Source organism: Perissodus microlepis, chromosome 17 (genome assembly GCF_051167445.1).
Source record: "Perissodus microlepis isolate ML-2025 ecotype Zambia chromosome 17, ASM5116744v1, whole genome shotgun sequence".
Taxonomy (NCBI): domain Eukaryota; kingdom Metazoa; phylum Chordata; class Actinopteri; order Cichliformes; family Cichlidae; genus Perissodus; species Perissodus microlepis.
The window spans coordinates 2032911-2053011 of record NC_140477.1 but is presented as its reverse complement, the minus strand read 5'-3'; the positions used below and the strand labels follow the sequence as shown (position 1 = coordinate 2053011).

The 20101-nt window shown below is 41.7% G+C and overlaps 2 protein-coding genes across 2 annotated transcripts in view; one reads left to right on the top strand and one right to left on the bottom strand.

The window, feature by feature from the left end:
- LOC146368999 (cytosolic phospholipase A2-like) overlaps window positions 1–12868 on the bottom strand; it is a 28278-nt gene extending 15410 nt beyond the window's left edge. The window contains exons 1-7 of the mRNA XM_084910119.1: window positions 12603–12868; window positions 7635–7748; window positions 6390–6471; window positions 6062–6210; window positions 5411–5524; window positions 4492–4529; window positions 3858–3990 (exon numbers count right to left, since the gene is read on the bottom strand). Of these exons, the coding sequence (XP_084766245.1) occupies window positions 3858–3990; window positions 4492–4529; window positions 5411–5524; window positions 6062–6210; window positions 6390–6471; window positions 7635–7658 (540 nt within the window). The 5' untranslated portion in view covers window positions 7659–7748; window positions 12603–12868. The remainder of the gene's footprint in view (window positions 1–3857; window positions 3991–4491; window positions 4530–5410; window positions 5525–6061; window positions 6211–6389; window positions 6472–7634; window positions 7749–12602) is intronic.
- A 1089-nt stretch (window positions 12869–13957) lies between these two features.
- Window positions 13958–19072, top strand: ptgs2b (prostaglandin-endoperoxide synthase 2b). Its single transcript, XM_084910272.1, has 10 exons — window positions 13958–14077; window positions 14281–14397; window positions 14490–14633; window positions 14772–14915; window positions 15201–15382; window positions 15469–15552; window positions 15646–15892; window positions 16239–16525; window positions 16629–16776; window positions 17360–19072. The coding sequence occupies exons 1-10, from the start codon at window positions 13981–13983 to the stop codon at window positions 17770–17772; spliced, it is 1863 nt and encodes a 620-aa protein (XP_084766398.1). The 5' UTR covers window positions 13958–13980; the 3' UTR covers window positions 17773–19072.
- The last annotated feature ends 1029 nt before the right edge of the window (window positions 19073–20101 follow it).

Sequence of the window (20101 nt, the reverse complement as noted above, 5' to 3'; positions counted from 1 at the left end):
ATCTATGTTTGTTGGGAGCAGTTTTGATTGTACAGTCTGACGGCTGCAGGGAGGAAATGTCATCTTACAGTGCTACAGTGTTCTGCTGGAACACTGTAGAGTAGGGCTGTGCGATATGACCAAAATCTCATATCCCGATATAAGAATTCTATCGTCCCGATAACGATATAAATCACAAAAATGTAACATTTTCTGTAAATTCTGTGAATCTCGGGCAGCTCGACTTGCGTGAAGTGTTTCCAGCTGCGCGTCATGTAGCTGGTGTCGAGTGTTTTAACCGATGCATGAAACGATACATTTTTAGACATAAGTTGTAACGGCCGCCATTTTCTTTGTGAGTATTTATTACACGGCGTGCTGCGGGGAAAAGCCTGTTCTAACGTTTGAGTCTAAGGTTTATTTTTTAGCACCTGACGGCTCTTTTTTACTTCTCATCCGTAAATAATCTGCTCTTTCACGTGATTCCGTTTATTTTGAAAAGTCTCAACAGGATCTTGAGCTTTATTGTGAAAGGTTTATGTGGAACATAAACAAGCGGACACGCAATGGTGTTACCGTTGTTGTTGTTAACCAAAACGCATAAAAACAGGCGCTTGTCCGTCTGTAGTGTGGTTATATTAAATATAAGAGAAAGAGAGAACTTTAAGGAATTAACATAGCCACTACAGTGACCATCAAAACGATGAACAAATATTGCCGTAAACAGTTTATTTTGCGACACCACGAAACAAACGATAGCGTAAAATGAAACGATAGATGTTTTTATATCGTCATCCGATATATATCGTTATATCGAACAGCCCTACTGTAGAGATCCCTTGAACGGCAGTTCTCTGAGCCAAAATGACTGGTCGGATTGCTTTGAGTTGATGGGAAGCCAACAGTAACTCAATAACCAGTCGTTACAACCAGTATGCGCAAAAGAGCATCTGCGTATAGACAACACGTGAAATCTTGAAGCAGATGGGGTACAACAGCAGAAGACCACACTGAGTGCCACTTCTGTCAGATAAGAACCGAAAACTGAAGCTACAATTCAAATGGGATTATCAAAATTGGCCAATAGCAGATTGGAAAAATGTTGTCTGGTCTGATGAGTCCAGATTTCTACTCTGTTAGATGGATGGTAGGGTTTTAATTTGGCATAAACAAAATGAAAACTCAGATCCATCCTGCCTTGTATCAGTGATTCAGGTTGGAATGACCTGCACCTGTAATGCCAACACCTGGTTGGCATCAAAGGTGCAGCACTGGATTGGCTTCGCTCATATTTGAGTGGCAGAACGTTTAGTGTTAAAGTTGAAAATTTTGAGTCCACCTCAGCCCCCCTTCCTTGTGGGGTGCCCCAGGGCTCAATCCTTGGCCCTCTTCTTTCTCCATTATACCTGCTCCCTTTGGGGTCTATTTTTAGAAAACACGAAATATCCTTTCACTGCTACGCCGACGACTGCCAAATTTATTTGCCTTTAGCACCAAATGGCCCAGGCTCCATCCAAATCCTTTTGAACTGCCTTGAAGATGTCAAAGCTTGGATGGCTCTGAACTTTTTGAGTTTCAATGAGAGTAAAACGGAGGTGATTGTATTTAGACCTAATAATATTTCATGCAACCCGCTCGTAAATTGTGGTTGGCTAGGGTCTTATATCAAGCAGCATGTGACAAACTTGGGAGTCATTATGGACTCAGATTTTAAATTGAACAAACATATCAGTTCGGTGTTGCAAAAAAGCTTTTTCCAGCTGAGGCAAATAGCAAAGCTGAAGCCAGTTTTGTCAAGACGTGACATGGAGAAGGTAATACATGCCTGTATTTCAACTCGGCTTGACTACTGTAATGCACTTTATGTTGGAGTCAGCCAAGGGTCTCTTGCTCGCCTTCAGCTCGTTCAAAATGCTGCTGCCCGCCTCTTGATTGGTACCCACAGGCATGAACATGTAACACCTATCCTGTCTTCTCTTCATTGGCTTCCTGTTCATGACAGAATTAATTTCAAAGTCTTAACACTGGTTTATAAATGCCTTAATGGTCTTGCTTTCCCATATCTTTCCGAGTTACTTCAGCTTTATATTCCTTCACGGACCCTCAGATCAGCTGACCAGCTGCTGTTGGTTGTCCCAAAATCAAGGCTCAAACGTAGAGGAGAACAAGCATTTTCAATTATTCATTTTTAAATGTGCTATATAAAATAATTAGATTTGGATTTGGATTTGGTGGTGTCAGGATGTGGGGGATATTTTCTTGGCACACCAGAGCATACCACAGTATTGACTCTGACCACATCCGCCCCTTTATGACTACATTGTATCCATCTTCGGATGGCTGCTTCTAGCAAGATAACGCTCCCACATTTGAAACTGGTTTCTTGAACATAACAGGAAGTTCACTGCACCCAATGGCCTCCAAAGTCACCAGATGTCAGTCCAGTAGATCACCTGTCTTGTATCAACAGTTCAGGTTGCTGGTGGTGGTGTATGATGTGGGTAGAATTTTCATGACACACTTTGGCCCCTTAACACCAAGAGGGCATCATTTAAATGCCACAGCCTATCTGAGCATTGTAACCAACCATGTCCCCCCCTTTATTAGCACAGTGCAGCAAAGGGGTGTTCACCACACCCAAATAGCTTCCACAGTCAACAGGTGTCAATCCAATAGAGCATGTTTGGATGCTGGTGGTGTGGAAGATAGATGCGCAGCCAACAGCAGCAACTGTGTTATTCTGTCATGTCCATATGGACCAAAATCTCTAAATTATGTTTCCAGCACTTTGTTGAACCTCTGAGAGCAAACGGGTGTCGAACCCAGAGTATATATAATGTTAATAATTTCCATTTATGTTTTGAGCTTGCCCCTCCCCATAAGACACTCAGTATAGCAATGTCTTTATGCAGCTCGATCATGCAGGTAAGTAAATCCCAAAAGGTTGATTCTGTTCATCTGGACGTAGCGTTTTCAGTGGGAGAAACGTTTTGTCATCCAAGTGTCTCAGAAGCGAAAACGCTTGTGATCCTGTATGTGACAGGAGTATCGAAACAGTTGAGACACATTTCTAAACACTGTGTCTCTGTGGCTTTTAAACCGCAAAACACACTGCACCAAAAATTGGTCCACCCCAAGGATTGGTTCCCCTGATACAAACAGAGTAATGCAGTGTACGCTGTTAAGTACCAGGCATGATTTATACATCGAGGAAACCAAGGAGGCCATTTAGGTGAAAAGGGAAAGACCATCTCTGAATCGAGGAGGGGGGCCTAAGGGTACATTTCACCATTGTACAGTGCTGTGATTGCAGCCATTTCTCAACTCTCTGTGAATGGTACTCAAGGCCATTGATCAGTGGTTGTTGATCAATGGTGATGACAATTTGCATATTAATGATCAAGAAATTGACCTCCCAGTGGGCTGGTTTCAGTCATTATGCAAATGTACTGTTTATAAGGTTGAGGAAACCTGCAGTCAGCTGAGACTGAAGACGTCACTTGGATGAGTAACGAAACGTTTCTCCCACTGAAAACGTCCAGATGAACAGAATGACCTTTTGGGACTCAGTATAGCATGTACACAGTGCTGAAAGTAAACCAGAGCATTCAGACTGACACTGAGACTGTGGTGGGTGCAGATTTTGAAGCGTTCAATGAATGGCAGCTGGTATCATTAAGCTCCAAACAATTCGCTGCCATAATGAAAAATATGATCAAAGTAACCATATAACAGCTTCACTTCATTCCAAAAGGCTTTTTTGCACACAAATGATCAAGACTAAACATCAGGTTATTCCACAGTTCAGCACCGACACTGTTGTACTTTTAGCAAAAGTTTGCATGTAAAATGTGTGTTAAAAGGACTTTGATCCACACCTCTTCTGGGTGACAAGGATCCTCAGTGCGTAGCAGCTTCTTGATGCCGAGCATCACCTTTTCTCGACGGGCTTCTCTAAATTGCTTCTCCTTGTCACAAAGGGTGTGGCTGAACCGCAGGTCCAGGTTTGTACTGCAGATAAAAGCAACAAGAGGGAAGATTACCAAAGCAGTACCAGTCCCAGGGAAGCAGCACCGGAAACACGTGTTTCAGTTTGTATTTAGAGGCCGATATAGGCTGTGATCTCTTAATAACACTACTGATAATGCTGAAACTGATGGTGATGTGATTTGGGGGATATCTGATGGAGAACACAACCACAAATAGTCATGGCCTCGAGGAATTCATTACACACCCTTTTTTCACTGAATTACCTCTCAAACATTCAAAAAAAAATTTGAAATCCTCCCACAATTGTGTGATCAAATTAATCTTATTGTTAGAATGACTCAGCTCACATTTACTGAATCGTGCTGCACCTACTTTCTAGTTTTAACCTATGGTATGCTTCAGGGGAGTTTCTGCAGTTTCAAACCTGCAATAATTCTGAAGAGCTTAGTTTGATTTTAGATGAAACAGTAAATGTTGCTGTGAAACAAAATAAAACTATTTGATTTTGAAGGTATTACATACCAGATCTCCAGTGACATCTCTAAGTGCACTTTGGTTGCCTGTCAAAATAATTAAATATGTGGTTATTATACATTATTTAATTGTGGTTGAGGGGGAAAGGGGGCAAGAAATAAACACAGAAACACAACTGATCCTTTTAAAGTCTCTTGGAAATACATATTGTACTTTTCTATTGTGATTTGTAACAAAAAAACCTTACAAGGTTACTTTGCTGATACTTTGTAGCCTCCATACTCGTTTAATGCGAAATCTGCCTCTGTGGCCATACACTGACACTTCTTTTAGGACATTAACAAAATATCAAATTAAAATATTAGGTCCTTATCTTCTTTCAGCAGCTTTTTTTCAGTTAAAGGGCTGATATGCTCTTCAAGGCAGTCTTTCTGTGGATCTCTCGACCACTTCCAGCACTCACGCTGCTTGTAAATTACTCTATGGAAATTTAGCTATGTCTATATTCATGTGAAGAACTTCAAATCCAGCATAGAGTTCAAAGTTGACCAGTAAGCGAACGTGAAGTCCTGCATCAAACTTTTTGTTTTCAAGCAGTTTAAGCTCAAAGAATCCAACTTTTTCGAGGTGCACAGAAGACACTTGTCTTTAGCTGTGCGCACAATTAAATTAGATTAGTGTAACAATGAAAGCTTTTAGTGTAAACTTCTGAGGCATGACGAGGAGAAAATTGAGCCAAACTATGTTTTTTGCTCTACTTGCCATTTCATCCACTTCCATGTGGTCATAACAAGACTTCCATAAAGTAATCTAGACATAGCAGCCGTGCTGAAAAAGATCTAGAGGCGCACAAGAAGATGCCCCTAATTCAGATTGGGTTTTTTATTTTTTTAGACGAACCTCTTACATAATTGCTTATAACATAATGACGATAAATAATGAAAGTCGGACAGATTAACTTTCTTACTTTGCCAATGAGGAACACCTCCATCTTTGTCTGGCCCACGTTGAGTTTGGAGATTTCAAAGGATGCTGTCCCAAGCGTCTCATCCATCACGTAGTTGGCATCCATTAATGTTAACTGTTGGGCATAAACAACAGCAGTTTATACTCAAATAGAAATTGTGGCCGGTGTTCACGTCTTCCAACTGGCTATTTTTGTCGATTAGTTAAACTGATTATGACTTAGACGTTATATGCCGATTGCCTTCACAAACATGGAAGGACCTCACCGACTTCAAGCGTAGTGCTGTAACAGCGTCGGACCAAATTGTGCCAACTGTAAACGATGTTATTAGAAAGTAGAAACATTTAGAAACTATGGAAACTCAGCCTTGATGTGGCAGACCGCATAAAGTCACCAAACTTAGCAGTCGACTTTAAAAGTCACCTCATGACATGATTTTCCATTAGTCATGGATGTAAATATGTAGGCAGCTTGAGTAGCTTACCCCAAACTAACACTTGAGTCAGTCAAAGGCTAGATTGTAGGATAACATTAACATATCACCTCATGGCGAGCTACAAGTGTTAGGCTGTGTTTATGTGGGATTGTGCTCCATGACATCACTTCTTGTCATCCTGTGCTGCGCTCTGTTACAGTAAATGCAGGTCTAACCTCCAGAACGTTGTGCTGGTTGGGGTCTAATATGAAATGAAAGGTCTCGTTCCATTTTGGATTGATGTCGTTGTCTATGTGCTTGGTCCTCCTTCTGCTTTCAGGAGCCGTCGGGATGAAAATCTCCACATATGGGTCAGGAGTGTCCACTGGGCGCACAAACAAGTTCAACAGGGTTACTACACAACCGAAAACCAACCTCAAAATAACCATCATCGAGTGTATTTTGTATTTCTTTTGCTGTAAATGTACATGGATTAGATTCCAACAATATGAAGGAAAGCATGGTAATATGTTACTGTAAGGCAAAAATGATATGAGCACTTACGCAGGTCGCCCAGCGCTCCCTTGGTGACGTTCTGAGCTCGAACTACAGTCACTGTGAATTTGTGAGAAAACTGCTGCTCCACCTGCAATTTGGACATTCAGAGTTCAGTCTCACTTCATTGCTTCATGAGAAAAAAATCACATCAGCCATGCTGAGAATGAAAAATGAACACATCCAGATGACACAGCCAAGCAGTTGGCTGCATTGCAGCATGACGTACACTGGTTCAGTGAAGTCTGGCGTGCCCCAAGTGAGAGCATCATTGAGAACATCTGGGTTTTTTGGAACTCTCCAGTTAAGGATGCACTTCCCAGCTGTGTTCACACTGTGCTACGACAGCTTTCTCCTTATATTTTGACAGTACTGCTAAATTTGTAGCCCTTTCCCAAATACTGTGACTCTAATACATACTGATGAGCATTTAATGGGACCGTACTGTAAACCCTTTATATATTTTACAGCAACCCTTTCACCTCAGTTTCCCTTTTGCTACATTGTCGTATCCCTGAAAGTTTGGTCGCACACTGAAATGAAAGTTAAAGTATTGGATTCTGTTCAATACGACTACTTGAAGGTCCCAACAGTGTTCCCTTTGTCATTTCTAGATATCAGATATCTCCAATCTCACAGAATAGATTTTGTTTTGAATTTCTGTGTGTTGCAGTGCAGTTTGATATTGTGACTATTTAAGATTTCCTGTTTCTGGCAGCCTTTTACACACTTTAAAATTATTTTTAAAAACCCAAAAGACGAATAGTTTTCAACGACATTTGCAAATCTCTAAAACAGGAAGTGCTGTGAGACTTTTTTGCGGCTTTAAAATAGCTCCCCTCTCACCCCTTCTTGTTAAAAGGGCTGCTTGTTCAGTTTTTCCTCTACAACACTGTGAGCTTAATTATTTTATGATTATGGTACTAAATAAATGAAATTTACCTGGAATTACGTGATAAAAACTCAGACGTCACACTGATCAAATGTTATGCGTATTTTCCCTTTAAACCAACCCTTTCAAACTTGTCTTCCACCAAAATGGAAATGAAAATGGCCTTGACGTTGACACGCTCATTGTTATACTTACACCCAAGGCTGTGGCTTGCGATAAGAGGGAATTTTTTTAATACCAGTGAACTAAGAACTTCCACAGAATTATTTGTGTCACAGTAGATGCCAAAGGAATCTGTTCACTTTTGTTTTGGCCTCACTCTTATTTACAGTTATGTAAACACGCACTGTGTCGACACTCACAATTATATTGGAAGCCATTGTCATGTGAGGTGAGCAACTCGCAGGAAAGCCTTCGTCAAGATGTGAACTTTAGGTCAAGAGAACATATCTGTCACAAACTGCAGCACAGAGAGCCTGAAATATGAAACAAAGAAGTGCAAACAAAGGGTTAGAGTTTGAACAGGCTGAAAAAAACATCATATTTAAACTGTGATGCAAACGACAACAAAATACTGGCATAATTACAGCTTTACTTTTAGCCAGAGATGCAGCAAACGGACATATTATATGTCGTTATTTTTGTGCCACTATTCTGAGCGCATGTAAAAAGTTTGCAGGTGCAAGTGTTGCATTTTGAGGAGAAATTTATTTTTGAGCGAAGAAAAGCTGAATTTGAGTGAACAAAATTCATTGCTGCGTGCAAAAAATGTATTTCAGTGTTTGCTATTATACACACACACACACAACAGCAGCCCCTCTCGCTCAGTTTTTGCGCTCGCTCGCAACGTGTTGCTCGCGCTCTCAACATTTCTGCCCGTGCGCGCTCAACTCTTTCTCTACACCGTTATAGTTGTGCCACAAAACCAGCCAATCACAGACTTGGGTGCAAAAATATCTGATTGGCTGTTTTGGTCTACAATCAGCTCGAAATGACGAAATGCAATATCCCAGAATCCATTTCTTCCAAAACTCAAACAGGCAGTGGCGGAGGAACACAGAGGGGCGGAGTTTGAAATATTACTCTTTCTGGGTCACAAAATAAACTTTTAAGATATTTTCATGGTGCTGTGTAAACTTCAAATACCTGCTCGATTCATCAAGACATCACATATTTGCATAAGTGCTCTAACGTTTTCGGAGATGCCTGTTACCCACCAGCTGACCGCATAGCTGGACTGGCCATTGGGCAAACCGGACATTTGCCCAGTGGGCAAATGATGATTTTTCATTTTTATGTTTGTTTGTTTTTGTAACGGTATAAACAATGAAAGGTGGTGGATTAGCCAATTGGTCATGATCAACTCTGGGCTGGACCAATTACAATACATCCGTATTGAGAGGAAAAGGAACGCGATTCGTCCCGGACTTCAGCTACAATGAAAAAGACACAAAGCTGGAGTTATTCTGTCTTTGCACAGCTGCCTCTTCTCCCCTCATTCTCCCTCCCTCCCTTCCTCTCCTGTTGCTACTTCAATCATGAAACTGATCAATGATCAGCTGATCGTCTCTCTTGTTTGTTTATCTCCCACTTTGCGCCAGAAACAGGAAACCAGCGGATGTTGCGCTAAACAACAGCAGCACGTTCAAGCTTGATCAGCTGTTGTTAGAATTTATTTAAAATTAATTTCTAGTATCAGCTGATGTTTGCTGGAGCCACAGCTGTAACAGCTGCTGCTCATGATATTGGTTTGGAAACATGAAGGTGATACAAATCATACATATATACCAACAACACAGTGTACGTCACTGTCACAACAGCGTTTGTTTTAGTTCAAAGGCTTTATAGCATAGCATAGCATCTTTATTTATAACGCACTTTACATCCAACAATGTTGACCAAAGTGCTACAAATATAAAACAGAGAGGAAACAGTTTAAATTACATATAAAATATCTTAAAATTAAAAATAATATAATTAATAAGAAACATATTAAGAGACATCAACAAGTCCTGCTGTGCTAAAAGCCAAGGTAAATAAATATGTTTTAAGACGTGATTTAAAAACAGATAAGGAAGGTCCTGTCTAACATGTAAAGGCAACTCATTCCACAATTTTGGTGCTGCCACAGCAAACGCCCGATCCCCTCTGAGCTTACGATTAGTCCTGGGCACGCTCAGGAGGAGCTGGTCTGCCGACCTGAGGGACCGGGAAGGTATGTATGGATGAAGAAGCTCAGAGAGGTACACAGGGGCAGCATTGGACAAACATTTAAAAACAAATAAAAGCAGCTTAAAATGGATCCTAAAATGCACGGGCAGCCAATGAAGTGAATATAAAACTGGGGTGATATGCTCGTATCTACGAGTGCCAGTTAAAAGGCGTGCAGCAGCATTCTGGACTAACTGCAGTCGAAAAACAGAAGATCGACTCACCCCAAAATAAAGAGAATTACAGTAATCCAGCCGAACGGTTACAAAAGCGTGGATTACTGTTTCAAATTGCTGTCTCGTAAGAAAGTGCTTAATTTTGGCCAGTTGCCTCAGATGAAAGAAACTAGACCTTACAACCAACCCGATCTGGCTTTCAAGCTTAAGCTCAGGATCCATTTTAAAACCCAGATTAACAATCTCTGGTTTACAGAATGATTTCAGGGATTGCAAATCAACACACGGAACAGCAGTGGAGGCAGGTCTGAACACCATTACTTCAGTTTTAGAATCATTAAAGCAAAGAAAGTTTAGCGCCAACCACGACTTGACGTCCTCCAGACATGTTTGTAAACGATTTACAGACAACCAATCTTTCTTTTTAAGAGGAACATAAATCTGGCAGTCATCTGCATAACAGTGAAACGAGAGTCTGTGTTTTCTAAAAATTGAGCCCAATGGAAGTAAATAAAGTGAAAACAGGATAGGGCCCAGAATGGAACCCTGTGGTACTCCATGAGACAACGGAGCACGGGAGAACTCACAGTTTCCTAAGCGAACTGAAAAGGTTCGGTTTGTTAAGTAAGACCTGAACCATTTCCGAGCCACACCTGTTATACCGACACACTGCTCCAAACGTGAGATTAAAATTTCATGGTCTACAGTGTCAAATGCAGCAGTTAAATCGAGTAAAATAAGAATGACACTTTCACCAGAATCACATGATAAAAATATATCATTAAAAAATTCTTAAAAGTGCTTATGGTTTTTCCTGTAATACCTAGTGGTGTAGTGGGTGATTTTTTTTTGTCAGTTCAGCCTTTTATATTATGTTTAACCAAGTGACCACCCGGTCAGCTGGTGGGTAACAGGCATCTCCGAAAACATTAGAGCACTTATGCAAATATGTGATGTCTTGATAAATCGAGCAGGTATTTGAAGTTTACACAGCACCATTCTCTCCTGAAAATATCTTAAAAGTTTATTTTGTGACCCAGAAAGACTAATATTTCAAACTCTGCCACTCTGTGTTCCTCCGCCACTGCCTCGTTTGAGTTTTGGAAGAAATGGATTCTGGGATATTGCATTTCGTCATTTCGAGCTGATTGGAGACCAAAACAGCCAATCAGATATTTTTGCATCCAAGTCTGTGATTGGCTGGTTTTGTGGCACAACTATAACGGTGTAGAGAAAGAGTTGAGCGCGCACGGGCAGAAATGTTGAGAGCGCGAGCAACACATTGCAAGCGAGCGCAAAAACTGAGCGAGAGGGGCTGCTATTGTGTGTGTGTGTGTGTGTGTGTGTGTGTGTGTGTGTGTGTGTGTGTGTGTGTGTGGATAATAGCAAACACTGAAATACATTTTTTGCACGCAGCAATGAATTTTGTTCACTCAAATTCAGCTTTTCTTCGCTCAAAATAAATTTCTCCTCAAAATGCAACACTTGCACCTGCAAACTTTTTTTTTTACATGCGCTCAGAATAGTGGCACAAAAATAACGCCATAATATTACAGTATCTCTTCAAAGGGTGCCTTTCCTAAACAAAACACTTTTTTATAGTGCACTGGAATTTTTTAAAAACAAGTAGCTTCGCAAATACTAGTGAAGTCTTTTGCATCTTGGCAGGGGTAAAGGGAAGTGTGCTGAGCCACAAAATCCCGATAAGAGGACTGGGCCAATAGAAACGGTGTGTGTGTGTGTGTGTGTGTGTGTGTGTGTGTGTGTGTGTGTGTTCACCACAAACGTATGTTAAGAGAGCGAGAAAAATATGAAAGGGAGGAGGGTCTTCCCTGAATAAATGCGGTTCGTTCAACATGCTGGACGACAAAAGCTTAGTGCGCATTTGCAGAATAGGTGGCAAGGTGGCTATTTTTAGCAACCCGAACTCTTTCTCTTTGTGATGTCTGAAAACCATATCTTGATAAGAAATTTGCATAGATATGTGCATGTCTATGTGTGTGAGTGCGAGTGTACAACTGATAGCATATGAAGGTCACCAGCCTTTTCTCTGCTGCTCACCAAAGTGTGTAATTACTGAGAGGACTGAGAGCACGTAGAGCGTCTGTGTGTTCACAGAAGCGGTCACGTACTTTGCATCAGTGGTCCAACTTCTGACGGTGCCAGTTCACTCTGCCCTTGTTCCGCTGCTGCATACAATAGGCGCATGCAGAGCCCTGCAAGTGTGCCAGCTTCAGCAAAGCGCCGCGTGGCAGCAAATTTTCATATGAGGATGCAGAACGTAAGAGAGACTTGCAGCAACGGACTATAATGCAAAACAGCTGTGGCTTTCAGCGGAGCACAGTCAGGATCCTCCTGAGGGAGTGTGCTCCCACCTGAGCCACACAAGGAGACTCACTTCAGTGAATCACTGTGCGTGTCTCCAGAGAAAGATTACGTCGGGGAGTCACTGCAATTTAATTCTTAGAGGCTTCACGAAAAACTTATCATTAGGCATTGCTAAGAGGCTTTACATTATTCTTATTAGCCCGGCAGATTAAGGGCAGATCAAACAAGGATTGGTGATGTTATGAGTGCGCTACATGCGATGCTGAGTAATGTTAGTCCTACTAAGGCAGTAAAGATGTGGTGTATACTATGAATTTGCACTTATATAAACATGACACATGATATAAAATATCTATGAAGGTAGTTCATAATAAACATAATAATAATTATTAATAAGTTCAGTTTTATTCAGTTTTACTTGTGTATGCCTGCAGTGATCGGTCCTATTTAAACTGGCCTGTGAGTTTCCTTGTCTTCGGCGTTGCGTAAAATGTAAGCCTTTGCTGTTTAACCCATTCGGAGCAAAGGCTCAGACCTCCTCCTCTAAACTGCGCCCAAACCCGTTTGTTAAAACACAGCAATGTGTCTAAAAAAGGAAAGGAAATATCCACGTACCTTAGCAGGCGCATGCTATCAGCTCACAGTAAATGTCTCATACTGTAACACCAAAAGCTCAGGAGGTGGAGAGGAGGTGCTACCGTACCCGGCAGTGAGCGCTGTCGTAGCTTATTACGTTCGCATCGAGAGAAAAAAAAACTACCGGAAGACAATAAAACTACAGCGGGGTTCAAATGACCGCTGGTTTTAAAGAGTGATGGTCAGGATTCTTTTAATAGGAAATTTCCGAGTAGCAGTCAGACTGTGACTCAGATTTTGAGACTTGATCTAGAGCTCTCCAAATGTGCACGATGAGCAACCGCAAGGTGGCATCTGTGGTTGAAGCTCAAGAAAGTTTCTGAAAGAGACCAACTTCATTTTTTCTGTCTTTTACATTTATCCGAAGATGTGCTTTGAGCCATGCGACTATTTACTGATTTAGGCGATGATTCATTTAATTCAGTGAAATTCAATTCAAGGAAAAAAGAGTTTTATATGTTCACTTTTTTTTAAACATTTCCAGAGAGATTCACAAACTTGTAATTTTTTATCAATCAAAGAGTACTCGAGTATTTGTACTTATCATTTCTCCATGTTTGTTCATACATTTATAGAGGCTATAGATATTAAATCCCCCCTGTCATGGTAATACGTTGTGTAAACCAGTAAATATTATTAGACATTAATTAAAATCACAGCTTCGGGTTTTTATGGGGACAAAAAACAAACAAAAACACAAGACGCATACAATTAGTTAATTTAACGCTGTAGCACTGAAGGAGTGAGAATAGAAAATAAATATTCTGTGGATAAGAAAGCTTGTTTCTCCCAAAAATGATTTCTGGTATTTCCTTTTTAAAAAAAAAAAGAAAGAAAGAAAAAGATTGTCTACTTGTTACTTGTTGTCCTATAATCTGTGAAACAGGCGTCAAACTTAACTCATGAAAAATATAAAGTTATTTTGACAAAAAAGAATGTTTTCTGCAGTCACTTTTTAGCAAAGTGGTTTTTATATGTCCGTCTTTGATCCGGCTAAAAAGTCTCATTGACATTAAAAATGTCTTTTAAAGAGTGATGTGGCCAAGAGTGCATCAGAAATGACAACACGTATAACATATTGGTTTTATAAAGATATTTTAAGTGGCCAAAAAGGACTGAAACGATTATAATGTAGGCAGAGTTACCCAGAGTCATAAAGACACTCGCAAAGCAGGTGATTCATAAACCCTGCTCACTAAAATCCCTCTTTGTCACAGGGTGGGTGGGAGTAGTGAGGGTGAGGGTGATAGGAGGGGAAGGAGGAAGCACCGCCCCCCCCCCCATACAAATAAAAGCTCAACCTCGCTGTGGACGTTCTTAATTTCAGCGTCGTCGTGCGCGAGAGGGAGTTGCAGACATGAAACAAACGTGGATCTCACAAAGTCTCCGGAGCATGAACAAACTCACCTTGCCGCTTTTCCTGTTGGCCCTGTGCTTTCTCGTCGGTGAAACTGGTAAGCTGAGGAAACTGGAGATTATTTCTTACAGTTTTTCCATTTTATTTTATTGATACAGCCCAAATCACAGCAACAGCATAGAAGTCGTGATTTCTTTCTATTATTATTATGATGATGATGCCTAATAAGATGTCTTCTTGAGAACTGAATAATTCTTTTTTATTAAACAGATAGTAAGTGTCCAACCTTATCTGTTACAGTTAACCCATGTTGCTCAGAGCCATGCCAGAACAGGGGTGTCTGCACACCACTGGCCTCAGAAAAATACGAGTGTGACTGCACACGCACGGGGTACTATGGGCAAAACTGCACAACACGTAAGTGTGAACATCGCGCTTGGAGTGAAACAAGGTGCATCTCTGGTGGTGACTTGATGGCTTGATTCACGTGCTCTCTTGGTCTCTTACAGCTGAGTTCTTCACCTGGATCAAAGTGTCTCTGAAGCCAACACCCAACACAGTCCACTACATCCTGACCCACTTCAAGGGTTTCTGGAACATCGTCAACAGCATCTCATTCCTCAGGGATGCCATCATGAGATATGTGCTGACATGTAAGTCTCTCTCTGCTCGAAGGCAAAAATGAAAAAGTGGATTGGAAAGTTTTTCACAGTACATTAAACAATTTGCGCAGGAACTTGTTGTAGTGTTTATACTAAATGAAGGACTAATATGGGTTTTCCTTTCTCTAGCCCGATCCCACATGATTGACAGTCCTCCAACTTATAATGCTGATTACGGCTATAAGAGCTGGGAAGCCTACTCCAACCTTTCCTACTATACGCGCTCCCTCCCCCCTGTGCCGCAGGATTGCCCAACCCCTATGGGAGTAGTAGGTGAGTACACTCTCTACCTTTGGAGAACCAGTTTTCTTAGATTCTTAAGATACTGAACAAAACAGTCTTTGTCGAATTACACCATAGGAAGTGCGCACATTGGAATTAGCTTTCCTCTTAGATCAATTATAAAGTGGCTGAGGCAACATGGAAAAACCTCCCCCTACAAGCCCAAACCAAAGAGATCAAGTTATTTTTTGCGTCAAAAGTATGAAACGGACCCAAAGAGCTGTGATTTTCCTATCATACTGTTATGTGCTCATTGAAGTCTTCTTATTCTTCCAGGCAAAAAGGAGCTACCTGATGTTAAAGTTCTGGCTGAGAAGCTCTTAATGAGGAGACAGTTTATACCAGACCCGCAGGGCACCAGTTTGATGTTTGCCTTCTTCGCACAGCACTTCACCCACCAGTTCTTCAAATCTGACATGAAGAGAGGGCCTGCTTTCACTGTTGCTAAGGGTCATGGGGTAAGTGGAGCTGAAGATCCCGGTTTTTGAAAAGCAAACTCATTTTAATGTGACCCAGTTTTAATTGGCGTGTCTTGTGCTTTCAGGTGGACCTCAACCACATCTACGGTGACAACCTGGAAAAGCAGCACAAGCTGAGACTCTTCAAGGATGGCAAGCTGAAATATCAGGTATGGGGGGGAAAGATAGCTGTACTCGAGGCAGTCAAAGAGACCAGCTCGTGCGTTTCTCACAGCAGTTTCCTCTTTTGCGTAACTCCGCAGATGCTCGATGGAGAGATGTACCCCCCTACAGTTAAGGAAGTGGGTGTCAAGATGCATTACCCCCCTCACGTCCCAGATTCTCACCGCTTCGCTGTCGGCCACGAGGCATTTGGCCTGGTCCCTGGTCTGATGATGTACGCCACCATCTGGCTCCGCGAACACAACCGTGTGTGCGATGTGCTGAAAGAGGTCCACCCACACTGGGATGACGAAAGACTCTTCCAGACCGCACGGCTCATCCTAATCGGTAAGACAAAAGAAGTCCAGATACCAGCTGTAACGTAGTTGGGATTTTTTATTAAAAAGCTAATAATAATATTGTTAGCAGGACTTCTTATTCACCTCCCAATGACCCTGTTGTGCACAGTGGAGCATTTCATTTCAGGAACCTGATTTACTGAAAGACTTGAGAATTTCTTGTAAACATCAGAAAGAGGAAATGTGTTTTACTCTCAGGACTCCACTTTGTGCTTACCCACACTACAGACATGCAAATGAAGCATCAATAAGCACGATTTATTTTAAAGCAGAGAGTGGCTTTTAGCATCTAGAGTGTCTTCATTATATAAACCGTCACATTTCTCATCTGGCAGGTGAGACCATCAAAATCGTGATTGAGGACTACGTGCAGCATCTGAGTGGCTATCACTTCAAACTCAAGTTTGACCCCGAGCTGCTCTTTAACCAGCACTTCCAGTACCAGAACCGCATTGCATCTGAGTTCAACACCCTTTACCACTGGCACCCTCTGATGCCCGATAGTTTCCACATTGAGGAGACAGATTACAGCTACAAGCAGTTTGTCTTCAACACCTCTGTCGTGACCGAGCACGGCATCAGCAACCTGGTGGAGTCGTTCACCAATCAGATTGCCGGACGGGTAAGAACTCTTTAAGCTCCCGCAGCAGCAGTTAGACTGAAACATACAAGACCAGTGTTGATCTAAGGATGCAGAATTGAAATTTCTTTTTTTTGTAATTTAGGTTGCTGGTGGTCGAAATGTCCCCGGACCCATCTTGTATGTGGCCATTAAGTCCATAGAGAACAGCAGACAAATGCGTTACCAGTCCCTCAACGCCTACAGGAAACGATTCTCCATGAAGCCCTACACGTCTTTCGAAGACCTGACAGGTGAGACAAATTCAGCACTTCTTGAAAATACCTGTATGCTGAAAATGTGACAAAAACAGGTTCTTGTAATTGCTGTCTCAGGCCTAGCTATTGATAGATTAATATCTTTGCAATGCGCTGATTCTTATTTTCACAAAGTGTGACTGAAAAACCTGCAGGCTGCACAATACGGTTTATGCAATAGTTTACCTGATATTGAGGAAATGCCTCAGAGTCCCTAAGCAGCTGCTGGCAGTTTTGAAGGTTAGATATTTATTTCCATGACTCTGAAAACCAGATGGTTCATTTCATCTTAAGGTAGAGTAAGCAGACTGTCATGACTGCAGGCGAGATATAAACAGACACGGGGAGTCCCTCTACTTTAAAGAGGAAGTTTTAAACTTTTCAAGAGGTTTAATGTCGATTAAAAACTAACTTTGACTTGCTGTATAAGTGAAGGAAAAAATGGCGTGCATGCTAGTGGAAAGATAAAAATCAGGAAGTAAAGGCATATGAAATCTGTCAAATCGCAGTGACCGAGCCAGTGGGAAGGACGCCAGATTGTGTTACTGACCAAAACCATTTCCTTGTTTGTGTTATTCAGGGGAGAAAGAAATGGCTGCGGTGCTGGAGGAGCTGTACGGGCACGTCGATGCTGTGGAGCTCTACCCGGGCCTGCTGGTGGAGAAGCCCAGACATAACGGCATCTTTGGGGAAACAATGGTGGAGATGGGGGCTCCTTTCTCCCTCAAGGGCCTAATGGGAAATCCCATCTGCTCCCCGGAGTACTGGAAGCCCAGCACCTTCGGAGGCACAGTCGGCTTCGACGTGGTCAACACCGCCTCGCTCCAGAAGCTGGTGTGCAATAACGTGCGGGGTCCCTGCCCCGTGGCGTCCTTTCATGTGCCCGATGTTAAAGAGACCGGGCCCATGATCATCAACTCAAGCACGTCGCAGTCGCAGGGCAGCGACATCAACCCCACCATTATTTTGAAAGAAAGGACTACTGAGCTCTAATTTTATTTAAGTGTGTTGTTGTTGTTGTTGTTTTAAAAAAAACACAAGAAAGTTTTTTTTATTTATTTATTTATTTGTATATTTATTTTATATATTTATACAGTAAAATAAAACCAGAACAAGTGGAACAAATTTTTATATTTGTAATTGTGATTGAAATTAGAGTAAGTAATTTGTATTTATTTTGTACACTGTCTTCTTATACTGATAACCTCAGGCACTGCAACTTAATACTTGAAGGTCAGTTTACAGTTTCATTAAAACAGTAAGTTACTGTTAAATGTTTCCTTGGATTACCTGCTGCCTCTCCATTTATGTTCCCATAGTTGTATCCCAGTAATAAACAGTGATGAGAGTTTTAAAGGGCAGTGCTCCGGTGCAGACTGATTGTGACTATCTTCAGTTCACATTGTTTTAGTGATTTCATTTCGACCAGTCTTCGTATTAGTCAGAGTAATATGAAATGACAAGTGTATGTTGAATCCGCACTGTTTTTTTTTATTTGTATTTTTAAGGAACAAACAAATATTCTGATTGTACAGGCTTAAAATAGTGTGTGCCTATGGTCTTCAGAGTATTAAACTGAATAAATGATGAAAGTCATACTTCAGAAATCAACTGTCCGTGTTGCTGTTTTCATGACGTCACTTTGTGTTCTCGTATAAACTCCGAACTGGCTGTGACAGCAGGATAAGACACTGTTATCTGAACATAAAGCGCACACATATCAGTTCACATGCTCCGACTGAAATGCAAATGGCTGTAACTCTGAGAAGTTGTTTCTTTCTACACACTCAGCGGCCGCTTATTCTAAGTAGGCTTTGCTAGGGCTGGGTTGGACTTTCCTTCCTTCCTACAAGATACAAAACTAACAAATGTGTTCAAATGGCTGGAGACCTATTGACATTTAAATGATGCTCTGTCGGTGTTAACGGGGCCAAAGTGTGTCAAGAAAACATCCCCCACATCATTATGCTGCCACCATTAGCCCGAACTGTTGATAGAGGACAGGTTCTTGGCTGGACTGAGACCGGATGACTGATAAATCACACAAATATATAAACGAAGAACAAAACTCTGAGATAATGAACTCACAAAAACAACCAAGATGCAGAGACCACAGCGTAATGTAATTACTGAAACTGTCCGTTATAATAATCGTTACAATGTAAGAAACTGATTTACAGGATACATTCCTGTAAATCAGCTGGACACAGAAGTAAAAAGATCCCTGTCTGTGAATAAACTAGAAAGGATAAAGTTTAGGTATATAACGTCTCAGTCTAATTAGCAAACCAAATCTCACATCAAGCCTTTTCTATACAATTTAATTTAATTTATACAGCACCAAATCACATAATAGTCTCCTCAAGGCGCTTTATATTGTAAGGTAGACCCTACAATAATACATACAGAGAAAAACCCAACAATCATATGACCCCCTGTGAGCAAGCACTTTGGCGACAGTGGGAAGGAAAAACTCCCTTTTAACAGGAAGAAACCTCCGGCAGAACCAGGCTCAGGGAGGGGCGGGGCCATCTGTTACCAGTTGGGATGTTCTTTGAACAAAGAAAGCGAGAGCGTGACCTTGAGTTAAGTATCAACTTCACATTCAAACTTGACAGCAGCAGTCCCATTCTCTCGCTGTGTGTGTAAACACTCTTATCTTAGGGGGGTGGCTGTAGCTCAGGTGGCAGAGCAGGTCAGCCACTAATCAGAAGGTCGGTGGTTCGATCCCAGGCTGCCTCCTGGCTGCCTCCTGGCTGCATGCCAAATGTTCTTGGGCAAGATACTAACCCCATGTTTGCCTACTGGCGGTGGTCAGAGGGCCCGGTGGCGCCAGTGTCCGGCAGCCTCGCCTCCGTCAGTGCGCCCCAGGGCAGCTGTGGCTACAATGTAGCTGCCATCGCCAGTGTGTGAATGGGTGAATGACTGAATGTAGTGTGAAGCGCTTTGGGGTCCTTAGGGACTAGAAAAGCGCTATACAAATGCAGACCATTTACCATTTATCTGCAGGTCTGAAAGCACAACGTAGCAACAGTTTACATTTCACATACTACTGATGTAATAAAGTCTGAGCTTCAATCGATATTCCCTGCGCGACTGCTATTCTCTCGAGTGCACTTTGTAGCTGAAGAGTTTTCACTTTTGTAGAATAAAACAAGTCTATACTTGTTAAGCTTAAAGACATTTGCGTGCTGTGAGGGAGGCTGGCAAGATCTCGTGCTTCGTGTGAGATCGCTTTAGAACTTAAACGATCCGTTTTGCATTAAAAGAATACAGTTTCACCAGTGCGTGTAAGGGTGTCTTTGGGTAACACAAATCTTTT